Source organism: Lepidothrix coronata, unplaced genomic scaffold, assembly GCF_001604755.1.
Source record: "Lepidothrix coronata isolate B3197 unplaced genomic scaffold, Lepidothrix_coronata-1.0 Scaffold167, whole genome shotgun sequence".
Classification (NCBI taxonomy): Eukaryota; Metazoa; Chordata; class Aves; order Passeriformes; family Pipridae; genus Lepidothrix; species Lepidothrix coronata.
This window is the reverse complement of record NW_016690347.1, coordinates 1087265-1107308: the sequence shown is the minus strand read 5'-3', so window position 1 is coordinate 1107308 and position 20044 is coordinate 1087265. Positions and strand designations below refer to the sequence as shown.

The 20044-nt window shown below is 34.7% G+C and overlaps 1 protein-coding gene across 11 annotated transcripts in view; it reads left to right on the top strand.

Annotated features, from left to right (window-relative positions):
• The window catches only part of AHI1 (Abelson helper integration site 1), a 95334-nt gene that overhangs the window by 41366 nt on the left and 33924 nt on the right, over positions 1-20044 (top strand). For all 11 annotated transcript variants that reach the window (XR_001877170.1, XM_017829717.1, XM_017829713.1 and 8 more), the window contains one exon: positions 8225-8342. Coding sequence is in view for 10 of the 11 variants with exons in the window: in XM_017829717.1 (XP_017685206.1) it covers positions 8225-8342 (118 nt within the window). In the remaining variant the exon portion in view is untranslated. The remainder of the gene's footprint in view (positions 1-8224; positions 8343-20044) is intronic.

Below are 20044 nucleotides of genomic sequence, written 5' to 3'. Positions count from 1 at the left end.
TCCATCTGCCTGGGGGGCTGGGAATCGAACCCGGATCGCAGCGGTGAAAGTGCTGCACCTTAACCACTAGACCACCAGGGGCCCCAAAATTTGGTTTAAGCTAGATAGAAATAGAGAATACTCTGATCCTGTATGAGCCTCTTTTCCAGGTACCTTTAGAAGCAATCTTTGGGGTTTTTTTCTGTTTTTCTTCTTTGCTACCTGAACAGGAACTTTAATGAATGATAGATGAAGTTTCTTTTCTTTTCCTCTGCAACATTACCATTCTTTTTAGACCAGAAAATGTGTAATTAGAAGCAAGAGTTGACTATTGTGTTTAAGCTTTAACAATTCACAAAAGCGGAGACATTTTGTTACAAAAGGTAAAAATTAATTTCTGTATGAAACCAGAATGCAAAATTGGCTTCTTTACCACAGAGAGAAATTACAGTGTAGTGAATCTTGGCAGCAATTATTATTTATCTCTGCCTCAAGGAATGTATGATTCTATTCACAGAAGTTTTTGATAGGAAAGCACTTATCTCTGGTCCTTGAAAGAACTCATAAGTGCTTTTCATTCAGTGTTACTATTTATGTTTTTAAAATTTCACTTCCATCTAGCAATGAAAATACCTGTTTATAACTTTGCATAACAAGAGGATGATATATGTTATCTAGGTATGGGGAGAAGGGCTTTCTTTAAAGGTTAGTATTCTGCCTCTGAAATTGTGATTTTTAGATGCCTAACTCCTTTTTAGCACTTACGAATAGCATCTATATATACTCTGTAGTACTGATCTTGGAATCAATTAAATGTTGGCTGCCTCATCTCTCAACATGTGAATGCTTCTAAATTAAAGTATGATGAGCTTTTCCAGTCTTTACTTCATGCTGTATTTATGAAAAATGTATTATTAAAAGGTTATCAAAGTGGTTACCAAAATTCTGATATTTGGAGTGTATTAAGTATAATACGAGACAAGTAGAATGTGAAAGTATTCTTTCCTGTATACAGAAATACTTAAAACTGGTGGGATTTTTTTGTCCTTTGAGTGTATTTATTACTATGGCATAATTCATAAAAGGAGTAGCTACTGAGAGAGAATCCAGAAGCTTATGCCTCAGTTTCCATCAAATGTACTGAACATTCATCATTAAGCTATATGACTACAAAGTATGCTCATAAATGGTGCTTTGGTGTAGGATACATCAGATAGTATACTTTGTAGTCCTTTCAGATGGTCTTCTTTAAGAATTTAGTTGAGATGCAAAATATATCTTTTTGCGTTAGAATAGAATTTAAAGCCGCTACTTTTCAGAAAAAAAAAAATGCAACCTTTTTGGTGTACACATAACCATGATACTGATAGTGTCTAAACCATAAAGTGGAAGAAGACAAACTTGTGCTTTTGTCTGCGACAAAGACCTAGACACAGAGCTAGACGCCCAAGTGGTGTTATTTTGGGTTTTTTTGCAGTCTTGTGAGGATCTGTCCTCTGGTTCATCTTGATTTTGGTAGATTCTGAAATACCGTGCTTAACTTGTGGGCTTTAGTGCAAATCTGAAGTTCTATAGTAACTTACTACGGCTTCTACCTGAAGATGGAAAACTGGAGAGTCGTAATATACTAAGTACTGAGGACTCTTTTGAAAGCATTGACAGTTCTGTGAATGTTTTTTGCCAAGTACAAGACAATGCTGCAGTGTTTTTGCAGGCTGAAATAACTCGATCATGTGTGAAATGCAAATTTTTTATCTACAAGCTCTCAAGGGAGGTACTGATATTCTGTATTCTTATCATATGTATAAGAAATTTGCAGTATGTTTAAAACCTTTTGTTTACTTTCTTATATTAGTGGAGAACATGATCCTGTAACACAGGCCATCATTTTCCTGATGACCTGCACAATATGTCTCACTGGAATGAGGGCTTTTAAATTAAATAGATGTTTTTTAATAGCGATGTGTACTTTTTCCTATTCCTGTATTCCTGTTCAGAATGCTAGGAAATGCTCTTCTTACTCTAGGAAATTCTTTTACAATTATTACTTTACACATACCTACTCCCAGCTGCAGACTGGTAAGGATGTATTTTATAAGCCATGGTGGATCTGAAATCCTACAACCGTTTCATTTACTATGTACCAATAATTTTTATAAGCCTCTTATTCATTTGCCAAGCAGAATGTTAAATCATTGTGATTGCGTAAACTGATAGCTGATATGAAATGGCTGAACTATTACTAGAAGCTTTATATAGGTAAAATACTTAATAGCTTATGAAAGTTTTGCCAGAATTTTACTTTGTATGTTTTTAAGAAATATTTTATTATAAAGTAAGGTTTTAGAAATTGTGATGAATTTTTCTTGTCAATTCATTAAATTTGCCAGTTTTAACCAAGTTGCCTGTGTAAGAAAAAGTTAAACAAATAGAAGGTTTTTTCTGTGATTTGTTTTTTGTTTGATTCATTCTCCCCTGCCCTCTGACAATCTTACAAAGCAGGTCAGGTTCTTAAAACCTGTCATATTTTCCTATGTTAGAAGATTCTTTGCTTAGAAAGAATTTTTTTATGCATTCCTCATTTTAAGCAGGTAAATTTTAAAACAACATACTCAAAATAGATATATGTCCTGGTTTTGCCTGGGATAGACTTAAACAATGACATTTTTTAGCATTTTATGTCTCTCAGGGGTTTATGTTTTATATAAATGGTATGCCAGACAGAAAGTGAATTGCATTCATTTTTTAGCTTTAATCTAGTCCTGAACGGAGGTTGTAGCAAGCTGGGGTTGGGCTCTGCTCTCAGGCAACAAGTGACCGGACAAGAGGAAGTGGCCTTAAGCTGCACCAGGAGCGGTTCAGGTTGGACATCAGGAAGAATTTCTTCACTTGAAAGGGTGGTTTAGCATTGCAACGGGCTGTCCAGGAGGTAGTCGAGTCACCATTCCTGGAAATGTTCAAGGAATGACTGGACGTGGCACTCAGTGCTGTGGTTTAGTTGACAAGGTTTGGTCTCCATGATCTTGGAGGTCTTTTCCAACCTAAATGATTTTATGTTGGGTGCAGAAAGGAACACTGATCATGGCTCAAATATTAAGATACTATAAATTGAGAGTTAAGGATATACAAGATTAAACCTTTAAGAATTTTGTTATAAGGTTTCACGGATTCCTTTTATTTTTTGTTGGTTGTGGAATTTTTTCATTCACATAAAAGATATGGAAAATAACTATTTTCTTTTTTTTCTTAGCGTCTGAAAGTGCTGCTTATTGTTGCGAAATCTAGTCAGAGTTTGTTTGGGGTTTTTTTTTTACCTTTCTGTGTTTATGGTTACATTACAGTTAATCTCTGGAATAATCAAATGAAGGCTTGTCAACATAACAAATTAGTTTACATGTTTTGTTTAAGTGCATAATTATAAAAACGATTTAGTGAAGTGCAAGTCTGATTATTTTTATTTTTTAAAAAATTATATGAATAATAATTACATTTTCACAGAATACATCTTTTTTAACATCTCTGTGGGGAAAAAAAATCTACCAAAAAGGTATTTTATATATGATAGGAAAACCCTAAAGTATAACCAAATACATGGGCAGTGGGGGGATAGGTGGGGTGAGGTTACAAACTTCGGAGTGGTTACCTGAAGCTGTATAGTGTATTTATAGTCATGTCCTAATGTCTTTTACCAGCAGGTACAAAGGAATAAGTTTGTATATATATATATTTGAGAAGATGTGAGTCAGAAAAATTTCTGGTGTCTATTTTCTGTAATAGGAAGAGAAATAAAATCATAAGACAACTATCTTGGGGTGTGTTTTTTATGTGGAACAGGTTTCATCTGTTTTTCATTTGCACGAAAAAGAAGACATCTTAAAAATTAACTACAAAAGTAATGGATTTTTCTTTTCATGTGTTTTTTGATAGCATGAATCATAACATGAGGTCACAGTTTACATAGTAACCTACTTGCCTCTTAATAAACAAGCCAAATCTACTTTTTACTGTTATCGGTGGTACATTACCCACTTCTGCTAAGATGGGCATGTTCTTAAGTTGAAATGCTGTTTTTATCCAATCCAGGAAAGGCTGTTCTTTTTGTGTTTAATGGCTGAGTGAGTCTACAGTTCCTGTGTATAACTGAGCCTGTATTTAACTGTTTTGTGTCCTGTACAAAGAAGTTGGTATGCCTTGTGGCTAAATGAAAGAAGCATACTATTCCAAATGTTTATAGAAATCTTAATTTCTTCTTAATATTTTTTTTAAGACAAAAGATAAAAAAAGAAAGAAAGCTTTTGAAGTAACCTGTAATTGAAATGCCAGAACTTTCTGGCAGAACTAAGGAACTGAGTATACATAATTACTGTGTGATGAGACAGCATCTGTAGACAATGACTAAACAGTAGAATCAAGCACCTCTTAATGTCAATTTTCATTTGTATGCCCTGGTCACCTCTGGGCTCCTATGGGGAAAAACATTCATGCACTCAAGTTACGAGGAACCTATACTGCCATTTAGATGAGTTCCTGATCAGTGTAGTCAGAATAAGAGGACTGTAGGAAGCCTCAGGGGAACATACTTGCTTCAGACAAGTAAATCTGTCTAAGTTTTGCCTGTCTTTGGGATAATACCTTATTTTAGCTATGGGGTTTTTTTTTACACTTAGTCTAAAAGTACATAAGAGCAAAATAGTTTAGTCTCCAAGTGATTGCAGGACACCTAATATAATAGAATCCCAGTGTTCACTGGAGTCCTTCTAGCCCTACTGTCATAGAAATTGCACTTTTATATAGATGTAAACTTGACTCAAACTTACATTACAAATTTAAAAGCTGTATTGCTGTATTCCTACTTTAAGCGTTATTGCTTATGTATTTTCTTCTAACGTGGAGAAAAATATCAGAATTTGTATTTTGGTTTTATTTCAAATTCAGCTTTTAAATTCTGCAGAATCATGGTTTTAATAATCCTTTTAAACTGTCTTCAAAAGTGTCCTAGAGACCTAAAGTTTCAGAAGGGAAGCCTGAAACTAAAAGATTGAGAAGTAATATAGAGCTGACCAACATGATTTGGCTTGCAACTATATATGGAAATGTTGATTTTATTGATTGCAAAGGTCATAAAATTGCATTCTTAGGAAAGAGAGAAATAGCTTTTGTCAGCTTGTCAAATCTTAGAGTATTCTGTTTTCTGTCTCATCCAACTCACTTTTAATGTCAAAAATAGTTCCACTGAAAATGTGTATTTGTGTAATTTGCATAAAGCTGCCCTAACAAAAAAAGAAAATGCAAACCAGCTTTGTTTAAACTTGGCAAAAATTATGTAGGTATCTTTTTTTGCTACAAAAAGTGACATGAATGTTATAAGTCTTAGTTTTACTCAATTCAGGACAGTAGTAAACTGTATCTTTGGTAAAGCTGTGGTTTGGGCATGAAGCAAGCAGAGCCTGTTGTGAAAAATAACTAAATTGATGGTTGGCTATCTTAGCCAACTTTGCTCGTTGTAAAGGTATTTAGCAATGCCTTCCCACAGCATGCATTTCAAAAAAAAAAAGATTGCTTCACTCTGTTCCATAAGGTAGTCTTATGTCTGCCTGTTGTAGGAGAATTAATTATTTTTCATAGGATAGTGCACTTCACCTGGAAGCAGTTGTGCTTGAATCATTAGTCCTCATTTATTAGCTGAGTGGTTCCCGTTTCTGTTGTAATGTGGCATGTTTTTTAACTCTTTGGGCCTCTTAGAGGTTTAAATAATACTTATAACATAGTGGTAGAAAGGTCATTAAAACTCTGATTTTGTCTGTACTTTGGAGGGGCAGGCTTTTATAGCTCACCTTCATTCAGCTTCATTGCCATTAAGGGGAGGAATGAATCACTCCTTTGATTTAAAACTTTATTTTTAATATCTCTTTTATTAAAAAGGTTTTTATCTTGTTTTTAAGGCCCTAGAGAGGAAGGAAGAATTGTAAGAGAATTTATGCTGCATTTTAGAATGGGTGATTTTCTTAACTCCGGTACTGTACACAATCTTCTGTTGTGTGTTTCTGTTGCATTTGATTGCAAAGCACGGCTGTTTGGCCTGTATAATGAGACTATTTGTGTGATACAGCAGGAAAATAAAGAGAAGTGAATTAAGTGTTGTACAGGAATAATTTACATAGTGTTTCATATCTTCTATGTAATTCATTCAAACACCACAATCAAGACAAGTCTATTTTCATAACTTTTCCTTCCAGGGTGAACTGGGGTTCATCTGTTAAGTGCTAGTTTTCAATAATTTGCTCTGCCGTGTTTAGTTTGATTTCCAAAGACCGATATATTCAACCTATCTTCATTCCCTGGTATTGTCTGAAACCTACTTTATGGTAGCAAATTTGAAAGAGAATTCCATGAGGATATTTGGCTGGAAAACATATGTTTGTGTGATGGTGTAGTGTCCACTCAGCAAGAAATTCATGCAAAGGGGAGTCTTCCCATTTATCTAGAGAGAAAGACTCTCTAGAGCCTACAGTGGATTAAAGAAGATGCAACACTGGGAAGCTGAGCTCAAAACATTTGCAGAACAGATTATTTTTCTGTATTTGAATAAATACATAAGCTAGTGGCTTTCTACCATATTTTTTGTATCAGAGAAAACTTTATGTCAACGAAGCTTACTCGCTTGCATATGTAAATGTAAGAAAAGCAGGTTGATTTTGTTGTAGTTGTTCAGACAAGCAGGCCTCCGCTCTGCTTTTGTTTCACAACTGCTGTTTACTAACATTCATTTAAATTTGTACATTACAGTAAATCTAGCAGGTTTAATGCTTTTTTTTAAATCATGTTCAATGAATAATCTGATTTTCTATCTTGTTTTCTTTCTGTCAGTTTTGGAGTACAGTCCTTACAATTGTGCGCAGTTGCTACAAGAGTTTTTGGCTAATCAAAGGTGGATACATTAAGATAGAGGTCTAATATAGTGGTATAGAGGAGATGGTTGCAGATGTTCTCTACAGCCCAGTCACGTCATTCAGCACACATTTTTAGTGCTATATTACCTGCATTCCAGTACAACTGCCAGTGCTCGAATATTACACATTCTTGAATTGATTAGTATTTATTAAATTACAGAAATAATAGTTGTATAAAATATATAATTTCTGAAATGATCCACCAATTCACTTTCCTTTAGCCGTCTCCATTCTTTAAACAGAATTGACAAGCCAGTAGATGAAAATTTGCAAAATATCACTGACCCACAAGTGAAGTTTAAGATTCTGATCTAGAGTTTACTGAGGCCAAAGGAAATAACTCCACTGAATATGGGCTTCTAGTTGGATTAAGCAATCATATGCATTTTATCTATGTGATGAAATAGGCTTAACTTTTGAAAGGATCAAGAATTATGTTACCTTATGTAAAAAACTCAAGAATTCTAGCACATGAATCTGTTTTGCTTGAAGAAAGTTACAAATATTTTATTTAAGGCCTGTTTTTTGTCTCTTTCCATTGTATTATTAAGGCAGCCAATGAACATATATTTAACAAACAGTAAAATTCTCAATTGGATCAAGTAAAAACCTAAGATTGTTCATTTTTTTCGTAGTGTTGTATTGGATAATATGTCAAGAGTAAAATTTGGGGAAGGGTTTTTGCATTTTAATAGTTGTATGTATATCAAGAAACTCCATAGGAAAACAAATTTTCATTACATTATCTTTGTTACTGTGGAAATTAGGATTGGAGATATTTTTTGTGTAACTTACATGTAGGAAGTGTCTGGGGTTTTGGTCTAAAGTATGCTTTATTGATTTGCAGAAATTGGTTTTATGTTAGGTCTGGGTTAAGATTTCTTTTTTTCTTTAATAATGAGTAATCTCTTCAGAAATACAGTGTAGTTAGGATACTCAAAAATGAGAATTTATAAATTTATGACCATATATAAGTGTCTTTTTATATACAAAGATGCAGCAAGATGGTGGTTGAAAGAATTCTGTTTCATTGTTTGCATTCCTTGAGAGGTAGTGTCCATATATAAACACACAATTCAGCTTATAGCTGTGCCAGTAATTTTTCCAAGTCTGTACCTCCAAATATTGAAAAAAAAAAAAATTGAAATTGCTAGTCATTGTCAACTTGAGTCTTATTTTTTTTTACTGGTACGTAATAGTTATTTAAAGTAAGCAAATATTTCTCTTCTAGCTATTGCATCAGTAAATGACCCAGGAAATTACACTTCACTTTCTGATTTGTCTTCCTATTACAGGCGAGCTCAAATCTCTTGCTTCCTGCGCCATCATCACTGTCACCACACTCCAAGCTAAGACTGCCAGGCACTCTCAGCGCTCCACTGAATCCTCTGTATTCTTTCACTGCTGAAAGTGGTAGGTTTCTTTATTTCTTCACTCTTTGTAGGGAATGGGTAATAACTTTACGAGGATGTTTTTTCTGCCTTTTTAAATTTCGTTGTGCAGCTCTTTCAGGAAGTGTCCTGGTTTTGTTATATGTGATGTTGTTTATAAAGTGCAGTGTGATAGAGTCCAATACTGATGCGTGTTCCCTTGTAATGCTTTTTTTTCCTTAAACCGTACACTTATTTCATTGTGATATCAGTTCCTAAAAGACTATGAGACTGCCAGATTTTCTTCATTTAATATTTTAGTAATATTTTAATGCTTACTAAATGATCTTAAATATGGACACTCAAAAATAATAGAATTTAAAAGCATATATACTTATATAAGAACCATAGCTCTTGGTAGTTCATTTGCAGTTGTATTTAATTACTTTTAGGGGGTTTTTCTTCTAAAGACATTTTGTATTGAAAGAATTTGAGAAAAAGGCAAGTAGTGCAAATATGCACATTTGTGATGCTTACTTTGCTAATAATATCTGTTTCATTGCTAATCACAGTATTTAATAATAAAATTTATGATTTCATGTCTTTCTCTTTTTTTTGGGCACTTGTAAAATAAGACAGAAAATTGGTACCTTAATTTTGAAGTGTTTTTGTTTTGTATCCTTGAGAAGGGTAAAAAGAATTCCAGGGGGAGGGTGGAATATATAATGAACTAAAAACAAGTAATAGAGATTTAAAATTTAGATAGTAAAGATAGGAATAATCTCTATAATTATATAGAATTATATCCTAAAGGCAGGCAATTTTTTTTGCAAATCAAGTTATGATTACTTTTTCTGAGCAGCCAGGGAAAGGGTCCTTAGCATGGTCTAAGAGATTGACCACTAGTCTCAAAATTACTCTTAGTCACTAATTCACAATGCAAATGGCTGTACACCAATTAACTTCTGTATTTCCATTTTCTACCTTAACAAAAGAGCTTAGAGCCTAATACTATTCATCTTTTGCTCAACAGATGCATGTTATTTCCAGAGTGTGTAAATCTTACAGAAACTGTAGAATATGTATTCTGTCTTACATACTGTGAATATTTAAAATAAGTGGACTAACCCTTCAAAGAACATTAACATATACTTCAAGTTGTTCTAAATGGCTATTCCTAATATTGCTCAAACTGAGTAATTCTGTTTTCTTGAATTTTACTTTATGCAGAAGCACAGCTAAATGTGTTGATGGAGACTTCCTAAATAGCATGAGCAAATATAGATGTTATATACGTTATAGGTGTTCACATATGCTCCCACCGTAGTTGTGTCCACAACTGACTAATACTTCAAGATGATCCACTGGTACAGAATATTATTTACACAAGGAAAGTATAGTAAAAAGAAAGTAAAAAAGGAAATATAGTAAAGAAGAAGCCACGAGAACATCAAGATTTTTAAGCTAAGACAACCATAAAAATACTAGTGGGTCACAATTGAAATAGACTTTTCTGTAAGAAAATATTTTAAAATTGTAAATTACTTCTTGTCATTTTGGGGGCCTCCAAGTTGTTCTACTGTGGTAGAGTTGTTTTCAAACATGTGAGGAAGATTTACTCATCTCTTTCATCTTTCCCCATTGGTTATAAACTATAAGGTAAGTGCTTGTGTTCATAGCTCCTAACTGCCAGTTAAATTTTGCTTTTGAATAATAGAAAATCTGTACTTAAACAGATTTATTAATTAGGGATTGTGCTGGAAGGACAGAACTTTTCTTTCCTGTATTGATTTTATATACACAATATATATGCTTTTTATACTTACTGGGATATTGCATTTTTAACAGTTGCCTGTACTAGAGATCTTTCATTTTTGTCCAGCAGATGGTTACATATTCCTGAGGGTTATGTTGACGGTTCAATCCTGTCACCTTTTGCTGTATATTTAGTGCTTCTTAAAGCAAAATGTAGAATTCCCCTTTATATGTGTAAGCCTCTCTTAGCAATGTTTCTCACTGTGTAACTGGTATATGTGAGTGCTTTAGTAATTTGGTAAGGTGGTAGCTGATGTCTTGTAATATGGACAGTGCAGCCTCAATATATGCAGCCCTTTCTTTTTAAGACAGTTTAATTATCTAGGTCTTGTGTTAGGTAGGAAACAGTGGGGAAACGGTGAAGCCATCTTTGTGATTTATGGACACTAGCAGTAATACAGCAGATCTTCCCTGACTTTTAAATCTTTTTGTGTCCAGATACATTTGCAGAATTAGCTGTATGTGCAATATTCACTACTATTTCTTTTAAATGTCTCTTTGTTTTGACAAATAGGTTCTGTAAACTCTCAAACATACAGCGTGTTTTGGCTTTTCTTCAGGTACATGCTTTCACTGGTTTATAGGCTTTTATGAAGACCCAGTCCTTGTTCTGGTGTTTACCTTCCCCATTTTCTTCAAGATCAGTTATCTCAAGGATGCTGAGACAGAGGACCGCCTTTGTTTCCAACTAGATTGCTCTAAATTGAATAATTCATTGTTTAATCATCTAATAGAGAGCTTCAGCATCTTTCTCAAGGACAGAATATTTTTTATATGAGATGAGTTGAGACAAGATCATTGACCATGTAGCCTAACCCTCCTGATCAAAGCAGATTCACCTAGAATTCAGGACTATGTCCATTTGGGGTTTTAATAGTTCTAAGGAAGAAAACTCCAAAACATCTCTGGAGAACCTATTACAATGTTTGACTGTTCTCACAGTAAAGGGTTTTTTATTATCTTTAAATGATATTTTGTGTATTTCATTGCACCATGCATTGGTGCATGGGATTATTCCTCCTCTAGTGCAGGACTTTGCATTTCCCCTTGTTCAACTTCAAGAGGTTGTTGTTGGCCCATTTGTGCAGCCCATCAAGGTGCCTCTGAATGGGAATGTGTCCCTCTGCTGGATCAGCCCCTCCTCCCAATTTTTCATCATATGCAAATTTGCTGAGTGTGTACTCAGTCCCATCATACAGGTCATTAATGGAGAAGTTAAAGTGTGGACATCGGTATCAACCGCTGGAGTGCACCACTGGAGACTGGTCTCCAGTTACATTTCACGAGAGTGGTTACAAACTTCTGATCTCTTCAGCTCAGCCAGCTTTCAGTCTGCTGCACTGTCTGTTTACACAGTCCATACTTGAGATGTTTGTGGGAGTGTTGTGGGGGACAGTGTTGAAAGTCTTGATAAATTCAAGGTTAACAACATCTGCTGCTTTCCCATTGATGCTAGAGAGTGCTGTGCAAGAGATAAGGTTTTGTCAAGAGTATGGCTAGAATTTCTAGAAAAAAAGTAATGAATTTTGTCAAATAGTAATGAGTAAAGTAGGAACCACAAAGCAAATACAAGACATGGATGAACTTATGTGTTATGTTTAAACATTTCATTAGAGAGATTTCATAAGCTTTAACAAAATAAATTTAAATTTAAGAAAATGTATGTTTTGTGGCTTCCTCTCAAAAATATTATGTTAAATTTGAGAGGAAGGCATGGAACTTAGGTTTTCTTACTGTCCATTGTGATAGGCTGTCAGATGAAATTTGTCATTGAGACTTTGACTCATTTTACCATATCAGGGTAAGTTTTATGTCTGCCTCAGTAAAGCTGCAGCTGTGCTGATAGCTATTTCAATAATTTGAAAAGTTTGCTAGATGTTTATCTTTGGAGAAGGTCAGTTTTATATTTGTAATTTAGCTTCACAAAGTCTTATGGCTGGTCCTGTTTTTCATTCTACTTAAATTTCTCTTGTTTTATATGTAGCAGAATTACTTTATTGTTGCTTGATTATTGTTTAGTACTCTTTAAGGAATCTGTCCCTGAAGGTATGTAAAATTTAAGCTTGCTGAACTTCTTTTCTTCTTTCTTTCATTTTCTTTTTTTTTTCTTGGTCATAAAATTTAAGACCTGTCTTTGATAGTCAGAATTGAGCTTTTACCTTCCTCTTGCTGCATAGTTCTATCATATCCATCCTGTAGTGTTATTCTGCAACACTACACTATAGCATTATGCAGGGCTTTGTCTTAGACATTCCTATCTTTTCCTCGTACCTTCTTCCAGGATAACACATTTCCTAGTTGTTATTTTTCAAATAAATAAGGGAGTAGCAAAAGCTCCAGATTTCAATTACCCATTCTCTGACAGACATCAAAATCCCATATGGTCTTGTTTGCCTTTCCTCCTTAAAACTGTGAACATCTTTGCACAGTGAAATCACTTTCCTTTGAGGCAGTTTTGCAGGTCCATGGCATGCCATGAAAGAAATGGCCAGTGTTTTTAGGCTTTATTCAACAGTGACTCTTCAGTAACTCCCACTATATTCAAGGCATGCTTTCTAAAATAAGTTTGAGATCCCAAGTTAGCAGTGACCCTAATTGTTACTTATGTGGGAGCTTGAAACTCGACTATAAATACTGCACAGATCTTTTCACTAAAATTTGGACTTCAATACAACCAGTTAATTAAACTTGCTCTTAAAAATTAATTACGTTATACGCTAATAACGTGATGGTTCTTGTATCTTTAAAGAAAATCTCAAAAACAAAAAACACAACACTTTGGCAGGGTTGAGAACAATTAGAAGGTTTCTCTCCATTAACACAACTGACAGTCAAAGGTGTTTTCCACCTACATAAAGTGAAAGCTTCAAAGTACTCTTTCTCACTCTCTGAAGATATTAGCAAAACTGACTTTGCATTTAAGTCCTCCGTTATATTTGATAGACTATTTAAAACTTCTTTTTTCAGTCTCAAGCAAAGAGTGAAAAATAGATGTCTACATCAAAGGTCTAAAGAATATTTATGCATCAATTAAATGTTCTTAAAATACTGTTTTTATTCTCGGAGGGGTGTTAGAATCAGAAAAGGGTACATCAAGTAGAAAAATTCACATTTTTGCAGAGATACTGCAGAAACACTATCAAAAGTTGCATTCTCATGCTTGTGTTACTGGCATCCAGTCCATGCAGGCATATTGAATGGCACACAGATCACTGAATACATAATTTTTTTTTTATTCTAGCATATTACTGTAAATACTGTCTTTTATCAAACTTTAACATAGGGGTAAAATCTCTTCCTATTCACTTTTCAAGAGAAATATCTTGATTGTGTGTAAAACATGTCTTGCCAAGAATATAAACATTAGAAAAAAATTCAATTTCGTTTTGAAAGGATCAGGATATATCTGTTCCCTGTTAAACTGTAATGTGTGCTGCCTCATTAGCTCACCAACAGCTTCATTTAGATTTGCCATGATGGTGAACGCAATTAAGCCTGCAGGGCAGCACAGATCAGAGCTATGGAAATGATGTAGCAATTTGCCACGTCTAAGTAGCATTGAGATTTTTCTTTTTAGCCCCACATCTTCTTAAAATTGGGGCAGGAGCATGTTGTGGTGAAGAGTAGCAAATACATACCTAAAAGTGGTTCAGAATCCACACTATTAGTTCAAGGTGGTTTGAGTGTAATACAAGCTGCTAAGAGGAATAGGTAATGATGGAAACTAATTTTCCTTTATTTTATATTTTCTCAATTTCATTGGCATTGGTGAGTCTGCTGGGCTTTTTTGTGATATTGATTAAACAAATAATGAAGTGAGGCCTGTGCAAAAGGATTGTAGTAGTCTTTTCCCTAGTGGCCTGATACATTTATCTTTTCCATTTTTTCTTATGACTATGGAGGGAGAAATGCAAGTTTCCTGTTCACTGAGGGATAGTCATAATGGCCTCAGGATGATCAGGCAATCCAGTGAGGGAAGTATCTTTGCTTAGTAGTCTTCTACCTATCGTTTTTAAGTCTAGAACTGGATAGAAATATGGAACAATATTAGTATATCCTATAGAGTTGCTGTCAACATAGGAAGTGATACATAAGAATAAATGCTTGCTGGGTGATTGGCTTCCTGCAAGCTACAGTCTGCTCCTAGTAGATTATGTCTTGTGTTTGAAAAGGGTGCCTAATACTTGTCTCTTACTCCTCAGTTATTTTTCTATATTTTTGTGCAGTACATATTTGAAGAACTGATCCTGCCTGACACATTTTTCAGAAATTTAAACTTTAAAAAATTTTTGAGAGAATTCTTCTAATATTTTTATGGTGATGGATTTTTTTTTACGTGTGGCCTTTTCATTTAATTATTCTAATGGGACAGTAGTGCCAAAAAGTAGAAAATTTTACCTATTATTTTCTTTTGCATTCCTAAATGTAGAAATGTGATTTGCTTTCTGTTATTATAACAAGTATTGTATTGCAACTTCGCAGAATTCTCACATTTTCTGTATTTTGTAGGACGTAACTTCTTCTAACACTGTGGTTGGATCAAGTACCTATATTTTCTTTCTTTTGGAAACTGATTTACTGAAACATCCCCACCACCCCGTGCCCTGGATAACAATAATGTTTTAAAACTCTTAGGAGAAAGTGCAGAATACTAACACTTTTTAAGTGAGTAAACTTGACTTATTTTAGTCCCTAGTTTTTTGAGTGTATTATTCTGTTCTGTTTTTTTTTTCCTCCTATTAACCAAAGATAAAAATATCTTTACAGTCATTACAAGGCTTTGTTTTAACTAAAAAGCACTGCATAGTCACAGAGAATTTATTATAATGATTAAGTTTTAGATCTGATATAGAAGATTTTCTCTTTATTTTTAAAAAAATGGTAAGAGCACTCAGTAGAGAGAAATGACCAGCTCAACACCACAGATCAGCTCTCAGCAAGTGTCAACTGATGTAACTACACTGAAGTTAGGTACAAGTATTTTTACAATAAGCAGAAGAGCATTAAGTCTAAAGTGCTTTTTTAGTATGTCTGTATGTTAATTTGAATCCGAACTTCCCAGGGGAATGTGATCATTCATTTTAAGATAGTCATATCTCTCACTTTGACTTTGACTTAGGGTAAAAGTATAAGAGAGAAGGGAGAAAGAAAATAAAACCTTTTTTGTTATTATTTGCTTACAGCACAATGGAAGAACTGAAAAATACAACTTACAAATATTTTTCTCAAAGTTAATTTTCTTATAAAACAAAAAAAAACATCTATCACAAGATTTTTTTGATAATTTTTTTATTCCTGGTTCTTTTAGAAGTTATTTTGCTGTACCATTTACATTTTGAAGTAGCTGTGTCTTAGTTTCCTCAATGCAAATAGGTTACAAAGGCTCATGATGTTCCAGCTTACAGCTGACTTCGGCAGCAAATAAAAATTAAGAGTACAAGGACACACCTGTGCCCTCGTTATGGCTTACAGGCATCTCAGGCAATTCTGCAAGGGAAAGAACTTCCTCAGAGCTCTGTGACTCTGCTGTCCTGCCCACATCACTGGACAACATCAGAGTTTTGGCTTAAGGCACAAATACAGGACGTTGTTTTAAGGTGGAAGAGCTGAATGTTTATATTTATAAAATGAATAGTAAAAATTATTTTTTGCTTTGAAAACATAAGTTGTATAAATAAATACATCTAACCACAAAAATGTTCCAACAGAGTAGTAAAGACACAGAGACATATCCATTAACAATAATGACAGTCTACTATTCTAAAAGGTTGCTTATCCAGTTTCTTCTGTCTGATTGATAAGATGTTATAAATGTCAGAAGAGTTTGTATTTTCTAGTTAAACTTGCTAGAATTGTTTATACTGAGATCAAAGATACACATGTTCCTTTATTAGATGTTCATGTTTCTTCTTTTTCATGTTTCTTCTAGGCAAGTTAATTAAAATATTTCACTAAAAATTACACTAAATACAGAGCACAATAACAGCAATCTTTGAAGATTCCAAAAACTTTATCAGAAGAACACCATTTATATTTACTTGAAATTGGTGTATGTTAGGGTAATTACTGCTGAGCCTTCAGGCTAAAGGAAGTACTCTCAGCCAAATTATACAAGGGTGTGGATTAAATGAAGCATTACTCTCTGTTTGGCAGCAATGGATATAGATTGCAAAATCAGGGTGTGACGTAGTACTGTGGAAAGTCTCTGCCAAAAGTGATTTGGCCTAAGTGTGCCCTTACTTTCTCAATTATGTGGATCCTAAAACAACTGAATCTAATTAATTCCTAAGTAGAGAGGTCCTGTTAACTGTTTTCACTCTGAACTTGTCTGTAATTTTGAGCTATTGAGCCATGAGACAACATGCTTAAACGCAATTTTAGCTGGTTGCAGAGGTGGAAACAGTCCTTTTGCAAGGACTGTGCAGTAAAGTATCAGTTCTCTTGTCCAGCAGAAAACCCAGATCAGCAAGAATGCTGTCTGTACAGCAATAAGCGTTTAGTGAATAAGATGAGGAAATTGATCCCTCCTTGTAGTGCTTCAATCCTTCTGTTTATGTCATTTCCAGAGGAGCTGAGAGGTGCAAAAAACCCAGTAGCAGCCACGGTGCACAGGAGGGAGAGGTCTCCATCTCCCAAGAGGAGACCTCGGTACTTTGACTTCAATGCTGGTTTTGACAAGTTAACAGAACCCAAGTACGCTAAAAAAAAAAAGAATCCAGGTTTTAAACAAACATTATCCATCCCATTTTGGTGTACATGCAAACTTTTTCAAGTGTTTTAAAAAACCTTTGCTAATTTTGTTATTTGATTTTTATGTGTGAAACAACTCAGCTTTCATGAATTCATCTGCAACTTGTTATCCTTGTTGCTGAAGCACCAATTTCAGTGAGAGCAAGCTTCCCTCAATTCATTCTACTAATATAACACCTTTTAAGTAAATTTTCGGCATGTGTGGTGTACATTGTGCTCCGCAATAGTCTGTGGTACCAATGTAGTCTGATCATTGTAGTTTGATACTGATCATGTTGGTTCTGTAGAAACTAATGATAGAGGATGGTGGCTTGGGAAAGCATTAAGAAAGCAGAAGGCACGTACAGAGAAGTGAAGGCCTCTATGGGTTTGTAACTTAGACGTTGCTGTTGTCACACCACCTAGTAGCTTGAAGTTATTTACAGAGCTGACCTAAATGTGCTGCCTTGATCCAGATGAAATGAGAGTTTCACAGTGAGCTTTCTTGCTCACTGGAGGTTGTAAGGAAAAGTGACTCATTGCTTGTTGGCTTCAAATGGCATGTTAGAATTCTTTTAAAACTCTACTTCCGAAAACTTGTATTTGGCAGTTTTCTGCAACCTTAAGGCACACAGTGAAGGAACAGATTGCAGAGGTTCCTTTCTCATGTTTTCCCCTCACAATTAGGGCTCAGTTTCTTCAGTTTTTACTTCCTCGGCCAGAGAAAAAAGATTGAAGTGACAAACAGGCAAATTCAAAAAACCTCTTTCGAGTCTCCCATGCTCACTTGACCCCAGGCTTTGTTGTGGCACGCCAGACAGTCTTTTGGCAGAAGACTCTGTATATATATGCGGCTGTATAACAGATAATATTTGAAACTATATCTCATCTAAAGATTGATTCCATCGTACTGCATCCCCATATGCATCACATCCGCTTTTCCTATCCTCTACTCCAGCTGTAGGCTAGCTGCTGGTGCCTCATTGATCAGGTTTTATTACAGAGTAACTGAAGGGTGTTGCAGTGGCATATGTTGATACAGGTCTTTCTGGAATCCATTCAGAACCTGACTGGTCAAATGAAGCAGACTGCTGCAGTTAATATGCCAAATAATAAAATACAGAAAATCACAGCTTCCTTCAAAAGATATACTGAGCATGTTTTGCTGTGATAAATTACCTAGTAGCAGAAAATGTTTTGAGAATTCGGTCACCAAACTTCAGGTTGTCACTATGCACCTGTAGAGCATGAGAAACAATTCCTCTAACCTCTTTTTTTTTTTCTCCTAGTAGTGGCTGTAGCTCTAAGATTCACTTTGTAAGATTTTCAGGTGAAGACTCTAAATAGGCTGTTATCCTACTCCTTGCTTCTTTGAATTTTTATTATGGATAATCACATTTAAGCAGAGCTCACCTCTCTACTAAAAAAGGATGATCCTGTCCTTGAAATAGATTTTTTTGAGACTTTATCAGTTTAGAGGAGGTTAGGTGTGTCACCTCCTCTACTTGTTCGGGAGAATGTTGTAACAGAGTTCTGCATGTTGCTGGTTGAAGCACTTCTCTTGTGAGCCAGGTACTAGCTAAAATCAAGTTAGTATTTATCTCCTACAAGGACTCCAAGCGCATTTTTGGAATTTTTCATTTTTGAAATAGTTCAAAACACAAATTCTGAATATGTATCTAGATTAATTGTTGGTAACTTTGTGTCCAGCAGTTCAATCTACCATAGTGCATCTTCTGCCCAATTATATTTCCCTCAGATTTGGCTACTTCTGCATAAAAAGCAGCACCAAGAGAGGAAAGGCTATTGTTCTATTGTTATTTGCAAAATCTGGAGTCCAGTGCCTACTTAATGTACATCTATAATATACCACATCGTGTGTACCTTGATAGCAGTATTTATTGGAAATTTGTTTTCCTTCTAGTAAAGAATATGAAGGAAATTTCCATCTTTTTTTTCTATTCACATGTGTAAAGGATCTTCAGCAGTTGAAACTGTGGTTTGAATTAAGAATCTTCCTGCAAATCAGCTTTTCTTACCAAAACAAATGATTTTCAGAGTAAGTTCCAGGAATCACTCAAAGAGAACAGGGTGTGTCCAGGGTTGTCTGTATCACCAGCTCTTGAGTTAATAATTGGCACATAAGTGTGTGCAAAACCCATCTAGGAAGGTTTAGTGAACAAGGTTATTAAGACATAATCTTTGAGACTTCCAAAGTTAGAGTCTTACTAGATAATTTTCTGTGGTTTTCAGTTGTTTGGTCCTTTTGACGAAACAAATATTTGTAGCACTTGGCAATTAAGTCAGTTTTAAAGAAACTGAGATATCACTCACAATGTCTAATGTATAGAAAGGGGTGGTTATTTTCAGAATAAGTTTTGGAGAAGAATTTCCTTTCCTTGAATATTCAGACTTTAAGAATCCCTTTCCTCCTATTGATGATTGTGAGAACTTAACATTTTTTGCTTTCATGTGGATTTTGGGTTATTGGAGATGCTGTATGAGTCAGTAGTGATTTTAGCTATTAATGGTAGTCAAACCAGAGAGGACTGGTTATATAATTAAGCTTATATGTTTAAGTACTGCAATTTCTAACAGTTTGGCACTACCTGTGTGATGATGTAGAAAAAGCTATTATGTTATTATATTAAGTACTTAATCAAATTATTTTTCATGATACTATAGAAAATATTTAGTCAAATGGTATTTCTTTATTCATTCTGAATTTAATTTTCATTAATATTTTTTGTTTACACCTTTGGACCTGCTGTGCAAATAATCTTGCTTGCAAAATTTCTATAAAAACAAGATAAAAATTCACGGGATAGGACTGTAACTTCTACTGTCTGGCTTGATGCTGAGATACTGTAAAGTCTTTCTGTCTTCTAATACCAACTGCAGTGATTTGTGTTGCTGTTTGAACCTTGGAGAGAAGTCTGTTCTCTCCAGGATATCCAGAATTTTAGAAATGTGGTCTTAGCCCAAAGCTGAGCACAGCCCTTCTTTATGAACCTGCCTGTCTTGATTCTGTTTCTTTTACCTCTCCTCAGTTCAGATACCGCTTTGTAAATGAAATGTAGTATTGCCTCTTAATTCCGTTCTTTGCAGTTTCCTTTCCATGCTTTTTTTTTTTTGTGCATCTTCCACCTAAGACCCAAGGAAAAATCTGTGTAGAAAAAATTGCTTTTCACCTCTTTGCCA